General features: G+C 46.1%; 2 protein-coding genes across 2 annotated transcripts in view; both read left to right on the forward strand.

The window, feature by feature from the left end:
• Positions 1 to 21183, forward strand: part of LOC135830334 (angiopoietin-related protein 7-like) — an 86672-nt gene that overhangs the window by 18217 nt on the left and 47272 nt on the right. The window lies entirely within an intron of this gene.
• LOC135830329 (angiopoietin-related protein 7-like) overlaps positions 16991 to 21183 on the forward strand; it is a 32676-nt gene continuing 28483 nt past the window's right edge. Inside the window, exon 1 of the mRNA XM_065342593.1 lies at positions 16991 to 17300. Within this exon, the coding sequence (XP_065198665.1) occupies positions 17165 to 17300 (136 nt within the window). The 5' untranslated portion in view covers positions 16991 to 17164. The remainder of the gene's footprint in view (positions 17301 to 21183) is intronic.

Genomic DNA, 21183 nt, shown 5'->3' on the forward strand with positions numbered 1-21183 from the left:
AATACAACGATTGTACACGTTTCGTGTCTCCGCTACCGGCTCATGTAGTTTAGTATTATATAATATTATAGCAGATTAACTTGTGTTGCGTATCATGCCATGATGGTGCACAGCATTCGTGTTGTTTGAATTCTCAACACCCACCATTCAGTATGACCAAGCTTTGCTACTGTTTCCAGCAAACTACCGCTACTCCAGGTTTCATTTTAACAGTTCAAGTGTAAGATAGTGTTTAGCATTCTCTGAGAAAGGAAATTTATCAAGGGAAATCTTTTTATTGGTTAACATTATACTAAACTAGACTGAACGTTCGACATCCATAGGAACGTCACTACCCCCATATGATCAAAGGCACAGATGCAGCTCCCATCGCGGTGGGATGTGAGAAGATCAGCTCACCACAAAGTATTTAAAGACCGAAAATCCCATTCGTTGCATTCATGTCACAATTTGCCTGGTGTAATCCCTTTTCGCTTCCCAGCAGGCCTCGAACCTGATACAGTGTACCATCTGTTTCTCAATCATGGTCTTAGAGTTAGACCATCCCCTTCTGCTCGCGGGCCTTTTCAAGGAAAGAAAAACTACAACTTTCAAGTTCTTCACCACCATCACTATCAACTATGACTCAGAAATTCACGAAACAGTTCTCAGGCATTCTCTCTAATTAAGTTGAATACAAGCAACCAGAATATGAGCCAATAGTAGAGAGAAAGGACCAATAGGTTACGAGATTTGTTGGAGCTAGGTATCAGGCAATCGGGCATTTGCAAGCATTCCATTGGAACGCCACAACCTGGATTCCAGGCTGTATATGTTTTCCTGCCTAATATTGCCTATCTTGCTGTATAATTGTGCGCTTTGGACCCTATTGCAAACGTTAACCGACGTCGTCAATGTATGGCACCGGGAGAAACTACGTACCATCATTGGTATCACTTACCCACAACGAATCTCTAACACTGCACTGTATGCCAGAACTGAGCAGACCCCACTATCCCAAGTCTGCAGGCAACGGAGACTGCTTTGGTTCGGCCATGTAGTGAGGGAAGGCGCCGAATCGTCCTCTTTACAACCAAGCCCTCCAAATGTCAATCGACACAACAGACATACGACGACCCCGCGGACGACCACATCTGAGACGGATCGACGTCGTCAAGAAAGACTTACAATGCATTCCTTCTTCACAGACATTAGAACAACTCCTAGCAGCGTTGCTAAGTACAGCAAACGCCTCAAGCTGCACAAGGCAGCTGGCCTGGATGATATTACAAACGAACTACTAAAGATCCTTGGTTCGTCAATCTGCGGTCCATTGAGTTTAATTTTTAATCTGTCCTTCTCATCTGGTGTTTTTCCTTCTGTCTGGAAACGCTCCGTTGTTGTCCCCATTTACAAAAATAAGGGCAGACTACACTGAGCATACTAGTAATATAAAGGGTGTTAGTGAGAGTACAGTCATGTAGTGATAGCCAGGTGTGACTTTTGTTTGTTTGATTTTTTGTTTGTTTGAAGTTTTATATTTCATCGCAAACCAAACGGGAATTGATGCCCAATATTATGATGGCGATAGAATAAAAAGTGTAGCTCGATAAAGCTTCACTTGCGAAAATGAGAAAACAGTCAAAAGGAAGTATTTGTACCGGTAATTACAAGTCAAGTCCTAACGAAGTAACAATCAGGGAGAAATAGGAAGATGAGGACCTATGCCAGAGGGAGGTGCTATTCGGCCATATTAACCGTAGAAAAACACTTTCAGCAATCTTTTAAACGGGGTTGGACGACGAGCGGACGTGAGTTCCTGTGGCAGGGTGTTCCAAAGCTTCCCGGCGGAAACCAATGGTCGGCTGTCGCCAGATGTTCGCCGAGTTAGCGGAACAACGTATTTGCAATTGTCATTGCCACGGGTGTTACTGGGAGGTTGAAGGGCTACTCTATCTTTCAGAAGAGGGCTGATGCTGCTGGTGTGGACACGGTGCATAAGGAAACGGAGTTTGCATTTGGCACGTTCAATTACAGGGGTCAGGGAAAGGCGAGTGTATATAGGAGTGGTATGGGACGGGAAGGGCAGATTGGCTACGCAGCGAACACATCGCTTGTCGAGGACAGTGAGCTGGTGCCGCTGCTGAGCCGTGAGGGCAGAGAAGAACGCGTTTGATCCATAAAGCATGTCAGGAAGTATAAGGGCAGAATAGAAGAGGAGCGACTGGCGTTCAGATAGCGACGGGCGGATGGTTCTCAGGGTGGTTAGCTTCTGGGAAGTTTTACGTACTATGCTGGAGACCTGCGCGTCCCACTGAAGACAGGAATCGATCTGTAGGCCCAGAAATCGAGCAGTGGTGGTCTGGGTGAGAGGCGTCCCGTTGCAGTTAACGTTGAGTTCCAGGGTACTACGGCGTGATGCCTCAATGGCTAAGACCTGCGTCTTGTCAGGGTTTAAAACCAGGCCTTTCCCGTGTAGGTAGTCAGCCAAGTTTGACACAGCAACTGATAAGACTTGATTTAGAGTTGCTACGGATCTGCTTGCGGTGTCGAGAAGGATGTCATCCGCAAACAGCTGGGAGTGTGCTGGGCTGGTGACGCTATGGACGTCCATGGTATATAGTGAAAACAGCAAAGGACCCAGTACACTACCCTGAGGGACTCCACACTCGCATGCAGTTAGGCCCGAGCACTGCCCACTCGCCAGAACTACTCTCTGTCGACGGTCCGTGTGAAGTAGCTCGCAAACCAACGCAAAACAGTCGAAGATACACCCAAAGCAAACAAATCTTGGATCATGAGCTGGTGCCGTACTTTATCGAATGCCTTGCTCATGTCCACTAGTACTGCGCCAGTATGTAGATGGTGGTCTGCTGACGACAGATAGCGGTCCATGGCCAAGGTCAAGGCATCTCCCGTGGAGTGTTGTGGCCGGTACGCAAACTGATTGGCGGGCAAAAGTGAATGGGTTTGTAAGAAGTCACACAGGCGTTTGTGGACTATCTTCTCCAAGATCTTCGATGCTATTGGCAGCGAAGATATGGGACGGTAATTGCGAGATTCGTTCTTGTCACCAGACTTAAATAGGGGTCGAACATTTGCAATCTTCAGGGAGACGGGCACAATGCCAGACGAAAGGGATGCATTAATTAATATGGATAGCGACGGGGCGAGGGCTGCTGCACAATGCTTCAGGATGAATGCCGGAATACTGTCGCTGCCCTCAGCTTTACGAGCATCGAGTCTCACGAGAAAGGTGAATACCTCCTCAACACTAGTGGCCTGGAATTCCCGCAAAGGTTCCCGTGGTGACGGACCACAAGGTAAGGATAGCTGCACAGGTCTACTTGGATCGGAGACTACTCCACTGAATTGCTCGCCGAGTGCTGCTATACTGACAGAGGGTGGAGTGGGAGTTTTGGTCCGGCCGCTGAGCTCGTTTATTGTCTTCCAAGTGAGGCGCGCATTTGCCTGACTCCGTGTGAGAAGATTCTTGTAATACTGGGCCCTGAGGCGTCGGGACATTCGCTTAGCCTCGGCTCGTGCTGATGTGAATACAGTTCGTAGATCCATGTCAGTCGGCGAGGCTCGCCAGCGACGATGTGCTGCGTTGCGAAGTAGAATAGCGTCGTGGAGGGCAGGTAATTTCCAAGGACAGGGCGTGCGGGAGGAAGATTTAGGCCGATACGTTCGGACAGGAGCGTGCTCGTCCAAAACGGAAACAATCTTGTCAGTCCAAGAATACCACATGGCATCCACAGTCTGAGCGGTTGAAAAATTCTCCAGGTCACAATGATGCAAGTCATGAGCGAATCGGTTCATATCGATCCTTGCAAGGTTACGACCGCACTTGACAGCAGGAGGTTCCACAGTGCACTTGAAAGGTAGGTCAATTACGACCGCAAAGTGGTCGCTGATGGTACAAGGGAGAACCGTGCAGGAGGTTATCGCTCCATCCACAGCTAGGGCGAGATCCAGTGTTGTTCTGCTGCCGTGGGGGGCAATGCGGGTAGTGTCCTGCACCTTGTTGCTGATATTGAACTGGTCGCAGAAGCGATGTAAATTGTCGAGCTGAGGGGCTTGGCGCCGGCTTACGTCGACATTGAAGTCGCCCGTTAAAATCAGCGGGGACGATGGCATTGACGCCGCTGCTGTGTCAACTGCGTTGGACAAGTCCTGCCAAATTGTACTGGCGTGCCTGGAGGTCGATATACTCCTCCTAGGAGAATCCGGTTTCGATGACTTCTGATCTCCAGTAGCAAAAGTTCTATGTTGGTGTGGTCTCCCAGCACTTGTGCTTGAAAGCGATTGTGGACATAGGCTGCTAGGCCACCTCCATAACCGGGACGATCCCTCCGGAAAAGTGCATGGTTAGGTATGCTGAGCAAGCTGTCTGCGGTAGAGCTAGATAGAAAGGTTTCCGCCAGTATCATGATGTCAATGTTTTGAGATCGTATGAAATCCTCAACTTCATGCTTTTTGTTAAGAAGGTGGCACACATTGAGGAACCCTACTCTAAGATTAAGACTAAGGCCGTTGTTGCTGTTTGATAAAGGGGCTAAATTAGGGGTGTGTGGTCTAGGATGGAATGGGATTGCATTAGGGTTTAGTGGGGTGTCGGCATTCATATTGTAAATTGAGAACCCCCGACACAAGCTATCTTGTCCAAGGCGAATCTCCACTCTCGTGCACGCACCTCCGCTGGCCAGAAGTCTTCCTGCAGGGCTTTGTCGATTTGATCTGCTGGGATCACGACATGTGCGTACGCCAGTCCGAAGTACCGGGATTCTGACACACTGCACTTCATGACTGGCAGGTCTTTTTTCTCGCACCAACCTACTATGGAATCAGCGCTACATCCCATGTGGACATTGCCAAGGTGAATTGCGCGGCATTTTATCCGAGGGGCTCCACGAAAACTTGCAGGAGCTTTAGGTTTGTGCTGATAATACGAGGTGACAGTGGACTGGCCTGGCTTGTGTGCTACTTAGCACCCACTACTGAACACTACAGGAATCTTTGAACGTTTGCACAGTACCAGTCATGTGCTGTTTACCGCTTCCCCGTTGTTGTATTCTAACGTTAACGTTATTCATTGACTGAGCGTTCTTTGCTTTGTACTACACCCTGCTATCATGTTAGGCTCTTTCCTACAATATTTTACTGTTTCCATTCTCTTCCATGTAATTGGGCGACACCGCCCGTTTGGTTCTGCGAATTCAAATAAAAATGTACCTACCTACCTACCTACTTCACGGCTGGCAGTGGTAGTCTTATTTGCCAACGTGCGTGCAGGGTTTCGCGGTTTTCTCCGTTCAACGTCCTTCCACTCAGGTTCGACCGGTACGGGATCACATGTTGGTTCGCGTGGTGTACTCGTGTCAGTTGTAACCCCTGAGCTGCAAGCATTTGAATACGAGTTGCGTGTAGCAGGCCCTGAGTCAGATGTGCTTGGGTTGATCCTTGATGTGGCCGTGGAGGACGTGGACTGGCCTGTTGGGGTACATGTACTCGTACGCAATTTCTGAACTTCCTCCCTGAGTGCCGCCACTTCGATTCTCAGGGAATTGTTGTCAACAACAGCTTCTTTCATGGCAGCCAATTCCTTGATCAAACTACTCATGATCCCCATGAAAGATTCGCCACCGCAACATCTATGGTCATGACACATGCATGAGCACTTACGGTTAGCAGGCAAGTTAGACGAGGCCACATCAATTTGGCATCCAGAAGAGCCGTTTTCGCCAAATAAAGGCGTGACGTCAGCAGAACCGTCCATACCAGTGCTCGGAGAACCACTTTGGGCAATCGGAGTCGTACTAGAGCTATCTTCTCCGCTTTCTTTAGACCTGGTTGACATGGGCATGGCGAACCCGTATAAAACAAGAAAAAATCAGCCAAAGTTGGAGCTAGAAAATTTGCATCCTACTCCTACACGTACAACTTTTTTTGGACTTCGATAGATGGCACAGTATCCTCAGTGTAGTCTATCAGTATCGCCATTGCTTAGCCTTAATCTTCGCGCGTGATGCGCCATTATGTTTCTCCCCTTTTTGCGCCTAAGATGCACCATTATGTTTCCCCCTTTTTTGCTACAAAGGGCGAAGTTCACTATCTGTTAGCCATTCTACATTATCAACCTTCACTTGCGAGATCCTGATGATCGAAACAGCTGCTGTCTGAAGGAGCAGAGTACCAACTGAAGCGTCATTTTGCTGATGGTGTGCTGTGGCAACCTGTTGAGGTCGGCCGGAGAGCGCAGCGGTGGGGTGTGGTGGTTGATAAGAATAATAAATGTCCCCCAAAATCATATAAGCAGCGGCTTGTATACAGGACTTTATGGTATGTGCGAGAGGTGGTGGCGGGGCCAGGCTGCTCTTCAGACCTTAATACATGTATAAAGGTATCGGGGTCTACGCAAACAAAGTGCGCCATACTGCTGTAAAACCATGAGGAGGGGAGGAGGAAGGGGAATGAATAATAGTGAGGAAAGAGGACAATGGGAAGATGGTCTTGAGAGAAGCAGAATGAGAGATAACCTCACATTGTGGTAAGGAGGGAGGGAGGATGCTAGTGAGGCGCTGGTCTAAACCGTTTCATCGGGCGTCCGTGGTTGTTTGCCAGTTCAAGCGCAGAAGATACTTGTAGCATTGTTCTTTGAAGGACAGGAGCTGTCTGGGTTGTGGCCGTGCTGGTAGAATGGTCGCTGGCAGGCTGTTTAATTATAATAATAATAATAATCTTCACGAGTTTGAGGGAAAGTGACAAACGGGAAAAGTCTGAAAAAAAATTGACCGTCACCACCAGGACTCGAAGCAGGGACCCTCGCTTGTAGCTAGCGATGCTCTAACCACTGAGCTATGGTGTAGTCGTCATCCCAGCAGAGACTGTTCAACATTTTCTTCAGACTTCGTAACTCACACTTCCTGTGAATCCACACAGGCGGGTGGGATAATAATAATAATAATAATACTCAATCTGCGGACAGCATGCTGTTTCGTTCTTTTTGAACTCATCAGCGCAGCACAGAGGAAATGAGGCCGAACCTGATAGCAATGGAAATAAAAATTTCCAATCAGGCCCGAACGTACCTTGCCAGAGTGCTCAAACTGACAAGTCAGTGAGCTCTGCATAACGCAAACGGCAAAGGCACTACCCCACGCAAGAGAATAATAATAATAATAATTTTGAAAGGATTGGGAGAACTACAAATTCAATGGATCAGTTGGGTAACTGAACTGCCTGAAAAGAGAAAAAACCGCCAGACCCACCAGGACTGGAACCCGGGATTTTGCTTGTCATGAGCAATGCTCTAGCCACTGAGCTATGGGACCGGGCTTATCCTAGAAGGCGCTGACAAGTTTTTCACTCCAAAGTTAGCTCACAACACGTGCCACACATGCTGATGGCACTTGGGTCTTTCTCCCTCCCCCAGGGGACCAACCACGGTCAGTTTCTGGACCCTAACAGAAGTGAAAGAAAATGATTAAATTTTGAAAGGATTGGGAGAACTACAAATTCAATGGATCAGTTGGGGAAGTGAACTGCCTGAAAAGAGAAAAAAACCGCCAGACCCACCAGGACTCGAACCCGGGACCTTGCATGTCATGAGCAATGCTCTAACCACTGAGCTATGGGACCTATGGGACTAGGTTCAGCCCGGTCTCATAGCTCAGTGGTTAGAGCATTGCTCATGACAAGCAAGGTACCGGGTTCGAGTCCTGGTGGGTCTGGCGGTTTTTTTCTCTTTTCAGGCAGTTCACTTCCCCAACTGATCCATTGAATTTGTAGTTCTCCCAATCCTTTCAAAATTTAATCATTTTCTTTCACTTCTGGTAGGGTCCATAAACTGACCGTGATTGGTCCCCTGGGGGAGGGAGAAAGACCCAAGTGCCATCAGTATGTGTGGCACGTGTTGTGAGCTGCCTTTGGAGTGAAAAACTTGTCAGCGCCTTCTACCCGGTCCCATAGCTCAGTGGTTAGAGCATTGCTCATGACAAGCAAGGTCCCGGGTTCGAGTCCTGGTGGGTCTGGCGGTTTTTCTCTTTTCAGGCAGTTCACTTCCCCAACTGATCCATTGAATAATAATAATAATAATAATAATAATAATAATAATAATAATAAGAAAGGTTTGCTCCCCACACCGGAGCTCGCGCTATTCCGCCGACTTTACTTGACACTTGACTGACTCACGACTGCCATCCAGAGCACACGAGAAGTCCATCGAACCTTCGACTCGGCAAACCTGCAAGAAAGCACCACTCCCTGCTCAATACACAGTGTTTCGGGGAATTCACCCCTCATCAGTTGAGCTTGAGTAGGCTGAGGAAGATTGTGCCTGAAGAGCACCACTTATATAGTGCTCTCCAGGCACAAACATCACCAGGGATACAGACTTACAGAGAAGATCCGCTTCCAGCGCGATAAACACCTCGTGAACACCAGATAGCAGCGTGAGTCAGTGTCGCTCCTGGACGGTGAGACAGACGTCGAGGACCCTCGGTCATTCGCAACGCTGTCACCTCCAAACCAACTAGTCGCAAGCCCGCGCTGGGCACAACAGTACGAAGTAGTGGTTGCGACTTCGGCGATGATTTGTAAGAAAGGTTTGCTCCCCACACCGGAGCTCGCGCTATTCCGCCGACTTTACTTGACAAATCATCGCCGAAGTCGCAACCACTACTTCGTACTGTTGTGCCCAGCGCGGGCTTGCGACTAGTTGGTTTGGAGGTGACAGCGTTGCGAATGACCGAGGGTCCTCGACGTCTGTCTCACCGTCCAGGAGCGACACTGACTCACGCTGCTATCTGGTGTTCACGAGGTGTTTATCGCGCTGGAAGCGGAGCTTCTCTGTAAGTCTGTATCCCTGGTGATGTTTGTGCCTGGAGAGCACTATAAAAGTGGTGCTCTTCAGGCACAATCTTCCTCAGCCTACTCAAGCTCAACTGATGAGGGGTGAATTCCCCGAAACACTGTGTATTGAGCAGGGAGTGGTGCTTTCTTGCAGGTTTGCCGAGTCGAAGGTTCGATGGACTTCTCGTGTGCTCTGGATGGCAGTCGTGAGTCAGTCAAGTGTCAAGTAAAGTCGGCGGAATAGCGCGAGCTCCGGTGTGGGGAGCAAACCTTTCTTACAAATCATCGCCGAAGTCGCAACCACTACTTAATAATAATAATAATATTAATAATAATAATAACTGGTTTGAGGGAAAGAGACAAACGGGAAAAGTCGGAAGAAAAAATTGACTGTCACCACCAGGACTCGAACCAGGGACCCTCGCTTGTAGCCAGCGATGCTCTAACCACTGAGCAATAATAATAATAATAAAAGGGAACTGATGACAATGGAGTAACAAAAAGCACCGCTGCAGAGAGAGAGAGAAAAGAGAAGATATAGTTCGGACACAATTTCGCGCTCATTATAAATAGCATGTATTTGCCTGCACAAGTCGCTTCACTAGTATATAAATCAATGATCATTTCACTGTTAGGAGATCCCCCCCGATGGCTATGCCTTTGGGAAATCCTTTAAAGAATAAATATAATTATAATATTTGACGAAAACAATCACGCTGTGGATTTCACATGAGTTCCAATACACCACATCAGCAGAGCTCTTTCTTAAAATAAAATAATAATAAATAAATTAAAATAAATGAAATGACAGAAAGGTTTGCTCCCCACACCGGAGCTCGCGCTATTCCGCCGACTTTACTTGACACTTGACTGACTCACGAGCGCGAGCTCCGGTGTGGGGAGCAAACCTTTCTGACAAATCATCGCCGAAGTCGCAACCACTACTTCGTACTGTTGTGCCCAGCGCGGGCTTGCGACTAGTTGGTTTGGAGGTGACAGCGTTGCGAATGACCGAGGGTCCTCAACGTCTGTCTCACCGTCCAGGAGCGACACTGACTCACGCTGCTATCTGGTGTTCACGAGGTGTTTGTCGCGCTGGAAGCGGAGCGTCTCTGTAAGTTTGTATCCCTGGTGATGTTTGTGCCTGGACAGCACTATAATTATAAGTGGTGCTCTCCAGGCACAATCTTCCTCAGCCTACTCAAGCTCAACTGATGAGGGGTGAATTCCCCGAAACACTGTGTATTGAGCAGGGAGTGGTGCTTTCTTGCAGGTTTGCCGAGTCGAAGGTTCGATGGACTTCTCGTGTGCTCTGGATGGCAGTCGTGAGTCAGTCAAGTGTCAAGTAAAGTCGGCGGAATAGCGCGAGCTCCGGTGTGGGGAGCAAACCTTTCTGACAAATCATCGCCGAAGTCGCAACCACTACTTCATAAATGAAATGAGATCATTGAACATCAAAGTCGGTCATGTGTGTCCACACCAAAATCACAGCCGTTCATGTGTGTTCACACCACCGCAGAACAAATGTTACTCCACTTCTGCTGGTCAACTGCACAACTTCTGAGGGTTTCGAGATGCCGGCTCGTCTTCAATGCGATGGCCGTGAATTTGACGTCTTGCTGGAGGCTGTTTCACAAGGTAATAGTGCAGTCTCGGTAAAGTAATTATGCATCTCAAACTTCGTGAGCCCCCAATTATATTTTTCACTTCGCCCACCTTATTTATTTATTTGTTTACACTTATTTCACCTTACCAAACGTAGTGAAAAGGATGGGGATGACCTCCGCTGCGATCTTGGGCTAATATTGAAAGGATTTAGGCAAGAGGATCTCGCCGTAGCAATCACATAAACCAATGTGCTATTCTCTGGTAATACGATCTTGCCTGCATTGTAGGGAGGTGGCTTATGGGTACTGCAAACTCACACATCCACTACATTGTGCACATCCGTGTCAGTTTGCTGAATTGAGGTCGTTCATGATAGACACATGGCCCATCGTGGACAGGGTTTCCCATATTCTTCTACATACACCCTCTCCCCCCCCCCCCCCCCACCCCACCACACAAAACCATGTTTCTACACCTCCAACAGCATCTTCTTTAGCAACCCCACGCGGGCACTATCACCAATGTGTGCTCTAGTTCAATCCGTTTCAGCTCACAACCGGCAGAACAATTCAAGACTTGTTGTCCTACAAATCTTCGGGTTCCAACTGGACCCCAGAGGAATGCACGTACTTCAGACGTCTGCACACGTTTCGTTTTGTATTATATATTTGTATGGATTCTCAACAGGCCTAAACCTTAATCGAGCGAGTATCCGTTCACATGTACATGTAGATCTACACGTTTGAACTGAGCGAAATCTATGACATTGCAGTAATTCTTACCCTACCATGGATGCGCGTTCGATCCAGACTCCACAGCGCTTTGGTGCATGAATATTTGTAGGGTCAATACAATAATTATGCCGCTTGGTACAGGGTCTGCCAAACACAGGTTTGTGGTCTAACACTGATGTGCTGCCAGCGTGCCAGTGCTATAGTAATGTCCTGTAGAGTATTATCTTGTGTTTCTATTTTTGCAGAGTGCACAACACCCGCGGTCTCCACCTGCTGTATTCCACTGCAGTTTTCCCTATATAATCCATCACCATCGGTGCTACGGAAATTCTGTTGAATGAGGGAAGGTGCTGGACGAACAAATCTAATTTATCCCGACAGGGGGCATAAGCAGGACATTTTGCTTACTTGAATTTGCCCGTATGCTGATTTGGTGTGGTATGTGTACTGTTTAGTTTCACTTCATCAAGTGAGCAGGCAGTGATTTGTTTCTTACCAAGAAAGGAAGCAGCCTTCCGTATGTGCAGTTCCATTGAGCCATGGTGTTTTTATTTTATTTTTGTGAATCCTTCCCGGAAGCAAATGCTGGTTTTAATACATTCGTGCAATTACTAAGCTTTATTCCCGTAGCTATGCAGAAGACGTTACTTCAGTAACGTCTGGCGCTAGCCAGGGTCCACACAGCTTTAATTTGGTGTTTGTTTGTGTGTTTGTTTGTGTCACGCCTGGCGCTATCCGTATCTGACGGCAAAAAAGCATAGGATGTTATAAATTTTTCAATTCTCCTTTTTTTCAGGCATATCCTGGGATTCGAACCCGCACTATCGCCCTACATGCATTCCCCCATACACTTCGCATTCATACCCATTCTTCCAAGTTGCTTTACGTTATTATCTTGCGTTTGAAAGCCCTATTTGAATATTGCGGGCAGCTAGCTGTATGTGGCCAGCTGTGTTTGATGGTATGGTACGGTACGGGAGACGGTGTCGTATTACCTTCGATCGTACCTGTCCTGTACCTATCCCCTACCGTACCGTGCCATCAAAGATGGCTGGCCACAATGCATATTCAAATAGGGCTTTCAAATGCAAGATCACTATGTGAAACAACTTGGAAGAATTAGTATGTATGCGAAGTGTATCGGGCGATGCATGCAGGGCGCGCGATAGTGCGGGTTCGAATCCCAGGTTATGTCTTACAAAAAAAAAGGAATTTTTTAAAGAATTTATAACATCCCTATGCTTTTTTTTTTGTCTAGGTCATCAAGGCAAAAAAGCATAGCGTAGGGCCCTGAGCTTCCAAGCTCTCTCGTTTGCAATAATAATTATAATAAGCAAGGCACTCACAGAATGATGAAAAGTCTTTATTGAGGGGTATATTAGTGCAGCGGGCTTGAGTACATACTGGCTACTGACAATAACTGTACGCTGGGTTATTGACGCTACTGGCGGTATTGCCCGTACGGCTGTCGTCCCGGGCAGTGGAGAGGCCTCCCATGCTTAACCCTATCAAACATAGTGAAGTTGATGCGGCTGGCCTCCATCGCAATGTTGGTCTGACCACCAATGTTTAATACAACGCGTACTAGGACATGATGAGAGAGAAATGTTGAAGGGATTTAGAGCAAGAATATCACACTACAATCCCATTTTCGTATTTTGATACCCCCCTCCCTTTCAACACGTCCTCTGTTTGAACGACCGTACCCATCGTGGACGAGGTTGTCCACTGTTTTATGCACGCAAAAACCTCCAACAAATGCTAGGTTTCTACACCTCCAACAGTTTCTGCACGCACTATCACCAGTGTGTGCTCTTGTACTATGTCTTCAGCTCATAACCGGCCGACCAATTCAGAACTTGTTGTCCTGCATTCCGCCGGGTTCCAACGAGAACTCCGAGGATTTTACATACTTCATGCGTGTGCACACGTTTCACACGTACAATTTACATGCCTGCGTTATGCTAGCACGATGCTTTTTGCTACAATATATGAATTTCAAGTACAAAACATGGTTCCATTGTGTTTACTAGTATTCACGCAATCACCAAGTTTCCTTCGAACGGGGGAATTCCTTAAGAAAAGCAAATGAAATTTCGCGACTAGTGTAGAAACAATGTAGAACAATAATATTATTATTTACAGTAGCGGGAGTCCCCAGATTGCCTAGAGTGCTCAACATCACAAGGATGGAGTATTACTAGAAAGGCAGAAGAGAACAGAGACAGCCAGCTAGGTCACTGTTGTTATGATGCGTTTCATGCACATAGCAAACTGGCTATAACTGTAGCGTTACAATCATGACCTAGCCGACTGTCTCTGTTCTCTTCTGCCTTTCTAGAACCATATTAATATGTACAGTGGAGCTCGCTTACTACGCACTCTGATAAGGCATACTCTTGCTTAGTACGGACATTGGCCAGAGCACGAGTGTAGTCATCCACACCGAAGTATGTTAGGATAAAATGTACATGACTGTGTATTATAATTATAACCTAACACTGGTTCAAAACCAGTGTTAGATAAACCTTGTTATAGTTCACGCATATTGTTAGATTGACAGCATGAAACAAGGTGGAGGACACTGTGTTCGGAAACAGTGACCTTACTACAACCTTCCGCGGTTGGCCGAGTCCCGGTCCCTGCGGACCATTTGAACCATATGGGTGTTGAACCCGGATCTGACCCTCATTATGCTATCGGGGTTGGAGACTACTCCGTACGTCCGTCGTGTATTCTTTGATCGCTCCTGGATGTCGTCCTAATAGTCTTGTAGCTACGCAAACCTCAACTTGTATATAAACTTCTTTTCTTCCTACTTCTGCCCATGGCGAACTTCTCTCAGCTCGTCAACTGTCAACAGTTACTGCCACCACCATGACACTGTCGCGAGAAGCTGCTCTCTATACACGGGGTTGGTGATGTCCCGACGCGGCCATGGGTAGGCCTTCACCACGTCGGAACACCCCGGCTACACGTTAGTCACATCAACTACTTCTGTTTGTAAATCATTTAGTTGCTGATCTTGTTGCGTAGACTGGTGTTGGTCAAGAAGATTTGAATGTTCAAAAACACCTGAGCAATTGCAAGTGCCTCATTTTTGCTACACGTTGGTTACATTCATGGGAAGAGCTGGGGACTAACCTCTATGTTCCATTTCTAGTCGCGTATACTTGGACTGCTTTAAGTAAACTTGACTGTAATTTACGAACCTAGAAAACTACAAGTTCCTCAATGTGATCTTTATTTATTTATTTATGTGTATACCCTCAGAATTTTAAAGGTAAGAAAGCAAGCTCGAGTTACGTCTTACCTCTGCTGTCAACTCATGGCGAATGGAGTAGACGTGGAGATAGTCAGCCGCGGTAGATATCTGGCTTCTTCAAATTTCCTTCACCTTTTTCGAAAAGAACTACCTTGTTAAATAATACTTGTAAAGTCTGCTACAGTACTACTAGTGGCTTCATCTACTTGTAGTGATTTTCCTGCCTGTTTTTATTGCTTTTCTTTCGACTGCTTCCTGAACCTTCTTTTCTGCCTTATCCCTCTGGGAGCCGCTGGGAATTTCTGCTTATGACAATGTTCTTTGGATCGTAACGTTACTTTTCAGTCAATCTTCACAACCCTCAGCTTACCGGAACAGTTTGTAGAAGCATGGCAAACGCAACCTTGTGTCAAAGAGAGAGAGTATACCGTGCTATGAGTCTGACATGTAGCATGAACACTTATGTCGTTCTACAGGTCACACCTGTTTTGCACTACGAAATCCAGCCCTTAACATGCCTGTGAGTGGAAAAACACATTGCAAGCTACGCACGCGGCAGCAATTGGCGGTAACGTTCCGCGAAACACTGAAAACTACAGAAATTCAGAAGTCGCTGCATGCAACACAGGCTCTGTTTGTTGGCGGCTCTGCATGAGACTTAAGTCAAACATGTCAAAACAGCCAAGGAGGCTCTCTTTGAAAAAAGGCATCCATTCTCCTTTGTATAACCATTGAAGTACATGGAATTGAAGTACAGGTCTATTTAACTACGCATATTTCCGCCACCTTGCAGTTGATGTTCCCCGTTTCTCTTCTCATCAAGCATTGCTTTTCTTTGTACATACTAGTAGTAGCACTGTTCTCTCAATCAAATGAACCCCTCGATAGGCATTTGGGTCATTTCATCATGATAATAATAATATTCCCATCCTACATGTATTCGTGACCACAGGCGAAGAAGGAGATACTCCTTCAAATGCGAGAGGTTCCAGGCTGTCCAATAGAGTGCCCAATGCCGAAGGCCAGAGCTTTCAACAATAATAAGAAAATGAAAAATGTGTTTCAAGGACTAAGCGATCATCAGAGAACTGTGTTCACGAGGTGATCATAATAATGTTTTAGGTGCCTTTCATCACACTGCCTCCCTGATACACAGCCGCAGCCTATGCTGGTGCTTTACATGCATCAAAAGTAGTCTAGATTATTATTTACCAGTTGGGTATGTGAACATAGTAAAAACAAATAAATAAAATGGTGGATATTAGATTGATCAAGCTTTAGATGCAGTTCCCAAAGCAGCAGTGTCCAACTTCAGGACCTACAATTATTAGGTCCTTGGATCACGTTACTCTGCACAGATGTAGACGTTCCGCCTGACTGACTCTCCTGCCAGTATGAAAACAAAAATATTTGACGGATTAAACACTTCGGCAGGTCCAAATACCGTGCACCAAAGTCACAATGAGGGGTTCAGAGGTGCAAGTGAGAGGGGTGCGAGAGCATGCCTGATGTTCATAATATGAACATCAGGCATATTACTGTTATATTATAACAGTGTGAGAGGAAGCAAGAGGACGTGTACTCAAGGTTAATGACATGTCTAGTCTGTGTATGGAGATAGGCAAGTCACGTGTTCAACGTGCTTGCACAGGGAACCAAGGGGAAGCCAGGATGGTGCATGCTTGAAGGCCTTTCGCTCAGGAACTGGCTGAATATTTTGGCCATGCCGCGTTTCTCCGTAGAGCTCGGCCAGAACCATACGTTTGAGGAGTAGAGCCATGGATAAATCCCTCACTTTTTGTGACTGTGCCAGTCCTCTCCTGGCCGAATTCAACATGCGTTCTAGCTGGACGTACATGTACATGTACATGTACTTGGAGCCCTTGTGTCTGGGAAGCTTATTGACCACTGGAAATTATGATGGCACGTTCGGGTCACTCGTCCAGGGTATGAGCTCCAAATAGAACTAGGAGTCGATGGTATTTGGGTGTAACAAGTTCTGCCGAGGCATGCTCTGTGTACCCAGTCACGGTGTTAATTATCACCATTTGTAGTTCAGTTCACTATGATCGTCTCTGTTCTGTTTATTTCAAAGGAAAAACCGTCACGTTCTTCTAAAGATGTTTTGAGACTTTGACTATCCTCAGCACCTGTATTCTCTGAACGACGTGAAATGCTAGCGGGTGGTAATTCACGAATCTAAGCCCATGATGAACAACTTTGAATCACCCAATTTCCGTTATAAGAAGTAGGATACTATTTCAACTGCATTGATACACGATATTGGAATGGTTCGAGCTATGTATTTGTGGCACTGAGATACCGATGATGGCACTTGCCTGTGACTGGAATATACATACATTTATGTGTACATGAACGCAGGACTGGAGCATACCGGTTACCGGTAAAGGGCGAGTGAGCAGAATACTCGCATTGGCATGCTTAGCCTACGAATTCAGCAACCTGAACCTGCTTAACTGCCAGCCACGCTGAAACTGCTATAAATCGTCTACATGCTTTAAGTCAGGCAGAAAGTGAAGCTACACCTGGTGTAGCACTGTCTTCGCCTATTCATAAAGTTAACAGTTTCGAAGAAGGAGGTTGCCAATCTCGCCCTCTCCAAATCTAGTTTGAAGCGAAGCAAAGTAACAACCGTCCTTCTTATCTCTCTACAGGGACTTGAGAGGGTGAAACTGATACAAATATTATTAATGTGAGTCTGCTGATGTGGCACGTGGAACCACTGCAGGTGATAATGTTGTTGTTGACAGTGGCAGCAGTGGTGTTGTCCGTGAACACGAGGGTGACTCTGGGCAGGAGCATTGAAGGCGAAATAAAGGAGCCGGCTACTAATGCCACAGGCAAGTGACTTTTCCTTATTGACGCCTTTTGAAGCCTAAGATCACTTTGCAGTACCGTACCCACGCGATTAGGTCACTGGGGCGCTGATTTTTCCAACTTCATTATTAAAGAGAGGGCACTATCAAATACGGGGCACTATTAAAGAGAGGGCATTATTTAAGAGAGGGCATTATTCAAGAGTGGGCATTATTCAAGAGTGGGCGGAATTATCGTAATACATGTACTGTTTTCCAATTCTGGTACGTTTACGTCATCCAGCATAAAATTAAAGAAGGCAAATAGAAAGAGAGTACAGGTAGAGATCGTCTATATAATTACTTCGTATATTGATAACAAAATTAAAAAAAAAGTAAATTATCGTGTCCGTTCCCGAAGGGAACTCACGACGGCCGCTAGCACACAGTAAACCCGAGCGGCAGATGCAGCGCCTAATAGTGGGGTGAGGGGATAAGTCTCACAACCACTGGCACAAGTGCCAAGAAAGACCCCAATAGCCGCATCCATGTACCCCTTGTGCCTGGCCACAAATTCCCAGTTGACTGTGAGTAGCAGCACGGCTGGTAAAATCGCTCCCAGGCACGACTTGAACCAGGTACCTCTCGTATCTCAATCGTAGTCTTTGACCAACCCACTGTGCCTGCCTGGTACATATATAATAATATACAATGTACATGTTATCAGCTTCAAAATTCAAAAGTAAAAATATTCTTTCCACTCAAACTAAATCGGTTATAAGAGTAACCGGCTATAGCAATATATCGCTTATTTTGATCAAATTCTCACTTCAAAACTACTCAACTACATAGATTATGGAGCGTTTATAGTAATTGATGGTACGGAGGAAGTTTTGGAAAACTGATATTGTGTACATGCTGTGTACTGCCAGAAGTGAGAGTAGAAAAAGCTTGTTGTTTGTACTTTAAAGGTCTCGGTGTGGTATTTACATGCACATGTATGACAAGCGTCTGTTTCAGTGCTTGTGCATGCCATCATTACTACACAGTGGTAAAGTTACCACTTACATACTTTTAAGTACTCACTCAACACGGCCGATCACACAGCATGGGGCCGAGTTCTCAAAACCAAGAAAAACAAAAAGAACACAAGAAATTGAATACAAATATGAACACAATAAGCAACAAACCCACAGGAGGGAAGCGAGAAATGGCAACTAATCTCGCGAGATACTTTAAGGTATGGTTCCGTGGACTCCTAGCTAAATTATCTGCAATGTACAAGGTTTCCGGAGCGTCTCTGGCGTGGATCACGGACTACCTAACAGAAAGAATTCAAGCTGTGTCAGTCGAAGGCGTTACTCTGAGACTCACTACCTGTGAAGTCGGGAGCCCCCCAGAGATCTATACTGGGGCCTCTACTATTCTTGTTGTATATAAAATTTAATGATCTACTTGACTGTATAGATGGTTTGTCACTATTTGCTGATGACACAGCCCTCATTCAGTTTGACGCTGACATTGCAAACTTGTGTACGAAGCTTCAGAATGGAATCAATGTTGCTCATAAATGGATGTTGTCAAGGCGTCTGAAACCCAATATCTTGAAGACAGAAATAGTCTTTCTCCCTTAACTAGACCACCCTCCCACATTTACCCTTCCCGGACTTGACTCGCCTATTAATATTGTAGATACGGACAGGCATTTGGGTGTTGTATTTGACTCGCAATTGTCCTCGAATTCTCACGTAGATTTTGTATGCAACAAACCCTTTCTATTCCCCTCTACTGATCTAAATAGTTTGGCCTCCACCAGCCCCATCTCTATCCTGTCGCAGAGACAGTCATGCGTTCTGGTCCATCGTATTAAACTGCACATTGTCCGTGAACATCTCAGCAAGTATAATTGTTTTGCTTTCGCACGGGACACTCGCAATGGCATAGTACTTCCCAGAGCTTTTTCAACTATACGAAATAGTGGTTGCGAATTCGGCGATGACTATGTTCACCAAATCTCCTATCTTTTCTGCATATTCGTATTGGCTCAAGCTGCCCATGGAAATGAAGACAATATCCAATATTAGACAGTTCATAGACCATGTGAAATGTCATGCCAAGTTGTAGGCTCGTTCGCCTCTTTTGCTAGCTTACCTCGCCACTCTCCACCATGGTCAAAATAGTGATAAATTTCACCCCGCTGATGCGTTCTTTTCTTCCGATTATTATTATTATTATCTTCTTTCCTTCCTTTTCTTCTCTTGCCATGGCTGGCTAACGCCCCCTCCATTGCATTGGCTTCTGCCAATGGACGGTGAAATAAAATATAAAATAAAATAAAGGTTCGCACCGTTCCCTGTTTGGTTGAACGACTAGAAATAAAAGCACAACAACAACAACTTTCTCTTATTGGCCACAGGCCATCGTGAGAATAAAAAAAAGATTTCAAACAACAACAACCCTCAATTTGCCCACTGGCTATCGTGAGAATAAAGATTTGAAACAACAACAACAACAACACCACCACCACCACCACCACCACCACCACCAACAACAACAACAACAACAACAACAACAACAACAACAACAACAACAACAACAACAACAACAACAACGACGACAACGACTACAGCAACAACTGCAACAACTGCAACAGCAACAACAACAACAACAACAACAACAACAACAACAACAACAACAACAACAACAACAACAACAACAACAACAACAACAACAACAACAACAACAACAACAACAACAACAACAACGACAACAGCAACAACAGCAACAACTGCAACAACAACAACAACAACAACAACAACAACAACAACAACAACAACAACAACAACAACAACAACAACAACAACAACAACAACAACAACAACAACAACAACAACAACAACAACAACAACAACAACAACAACAACAACAACAACAACAACAAACCCCGCCCCTGCACCAGGGAAGTCGCAGCTCTGTGGCGTCCAGCCCGTTAAAAATGCAGCTCTATATGTGGGAGGGATTAACCCTGGCTGCCACGCAGATGGAATCGTACATTGGTGCAGAGATCGGGACGTTAAGGTCGTATCATGCTACATTTCAGAAGCCAAATACTTTGGCATGTGCTGATAGACGCAACGGACATGCATACAGTCCGCAAATCCGACTTCTGGCCTTCAAACGTCTCTGCTCGACCCTGGAAATTCAAATCCGATGATGATCGCACTTCAGGCAGTGTAGACCAGCGTCGCTACTCAACAGACGAGAAACAATGAGTTTAACACTCAACTCATTGGCTCCACCTTTCCGTCCTGCACCCACAACCACGCACACAACTTCACACTATTAGACTAATCTGTGGCCACAATGAATGCTCGCTCCATAAATAACAAACTGGCCGATCTCGCGGATTTTCTTATGACATACAACCCCCTAGTTGTCTGTCTCACAGAAACATGGCTATCCGCAAGCCAGCCTCTCCCAGTTTCTGACTATGACTATTACCACAGGGACTGGCCAACACAGGAAAACCGGCACAACAGGAATGATTTACGGGGCTACGGTGGGGTTGCTATTTTAGTCCGCACTGGAATACTTACGAAAGTCCGTCACCGGACTGACCTACACCTTCCCGATCTGGAGGCAACGTGGGTTGAACTTACCCTACCTTCCAACTCTCAGCTCACCAAACTCTATTTAGGGTCGGTGGCCGCGATCATTGACACACCGCCAAACAGATAATTTCTTTACTCAATTTCAATCCACCTTGCAACGCTTATCTATGCCCGACTCCACGCTTCTCGTCTCTGGGGACTTCAACGCTCGTTGCTCGGAATGGTATGGATCGACCACAGATGGGGTTTGTCATCAACTGCTTTGTCTGCTTCAAATGCTCTCCCCATCCCAGCTCGTTACCTTTCCCACACATTAC

The sequence above is a fragment of the Sycon ciliatum genome, assembly GCF_964019385.1.
Source record: "Sycon ciliatum chromosome 5 unlocalized genomic scaffold, ocSycCili1.1 SUPER_5_unloc_1, whole genome shotgun sequence".
Lineage (NCBI taxonomy): Eukaryota > Metazoa > Porifera > Calcarea > Leucosolenida > Sycettidae > Sycon > Sycon ciliatum.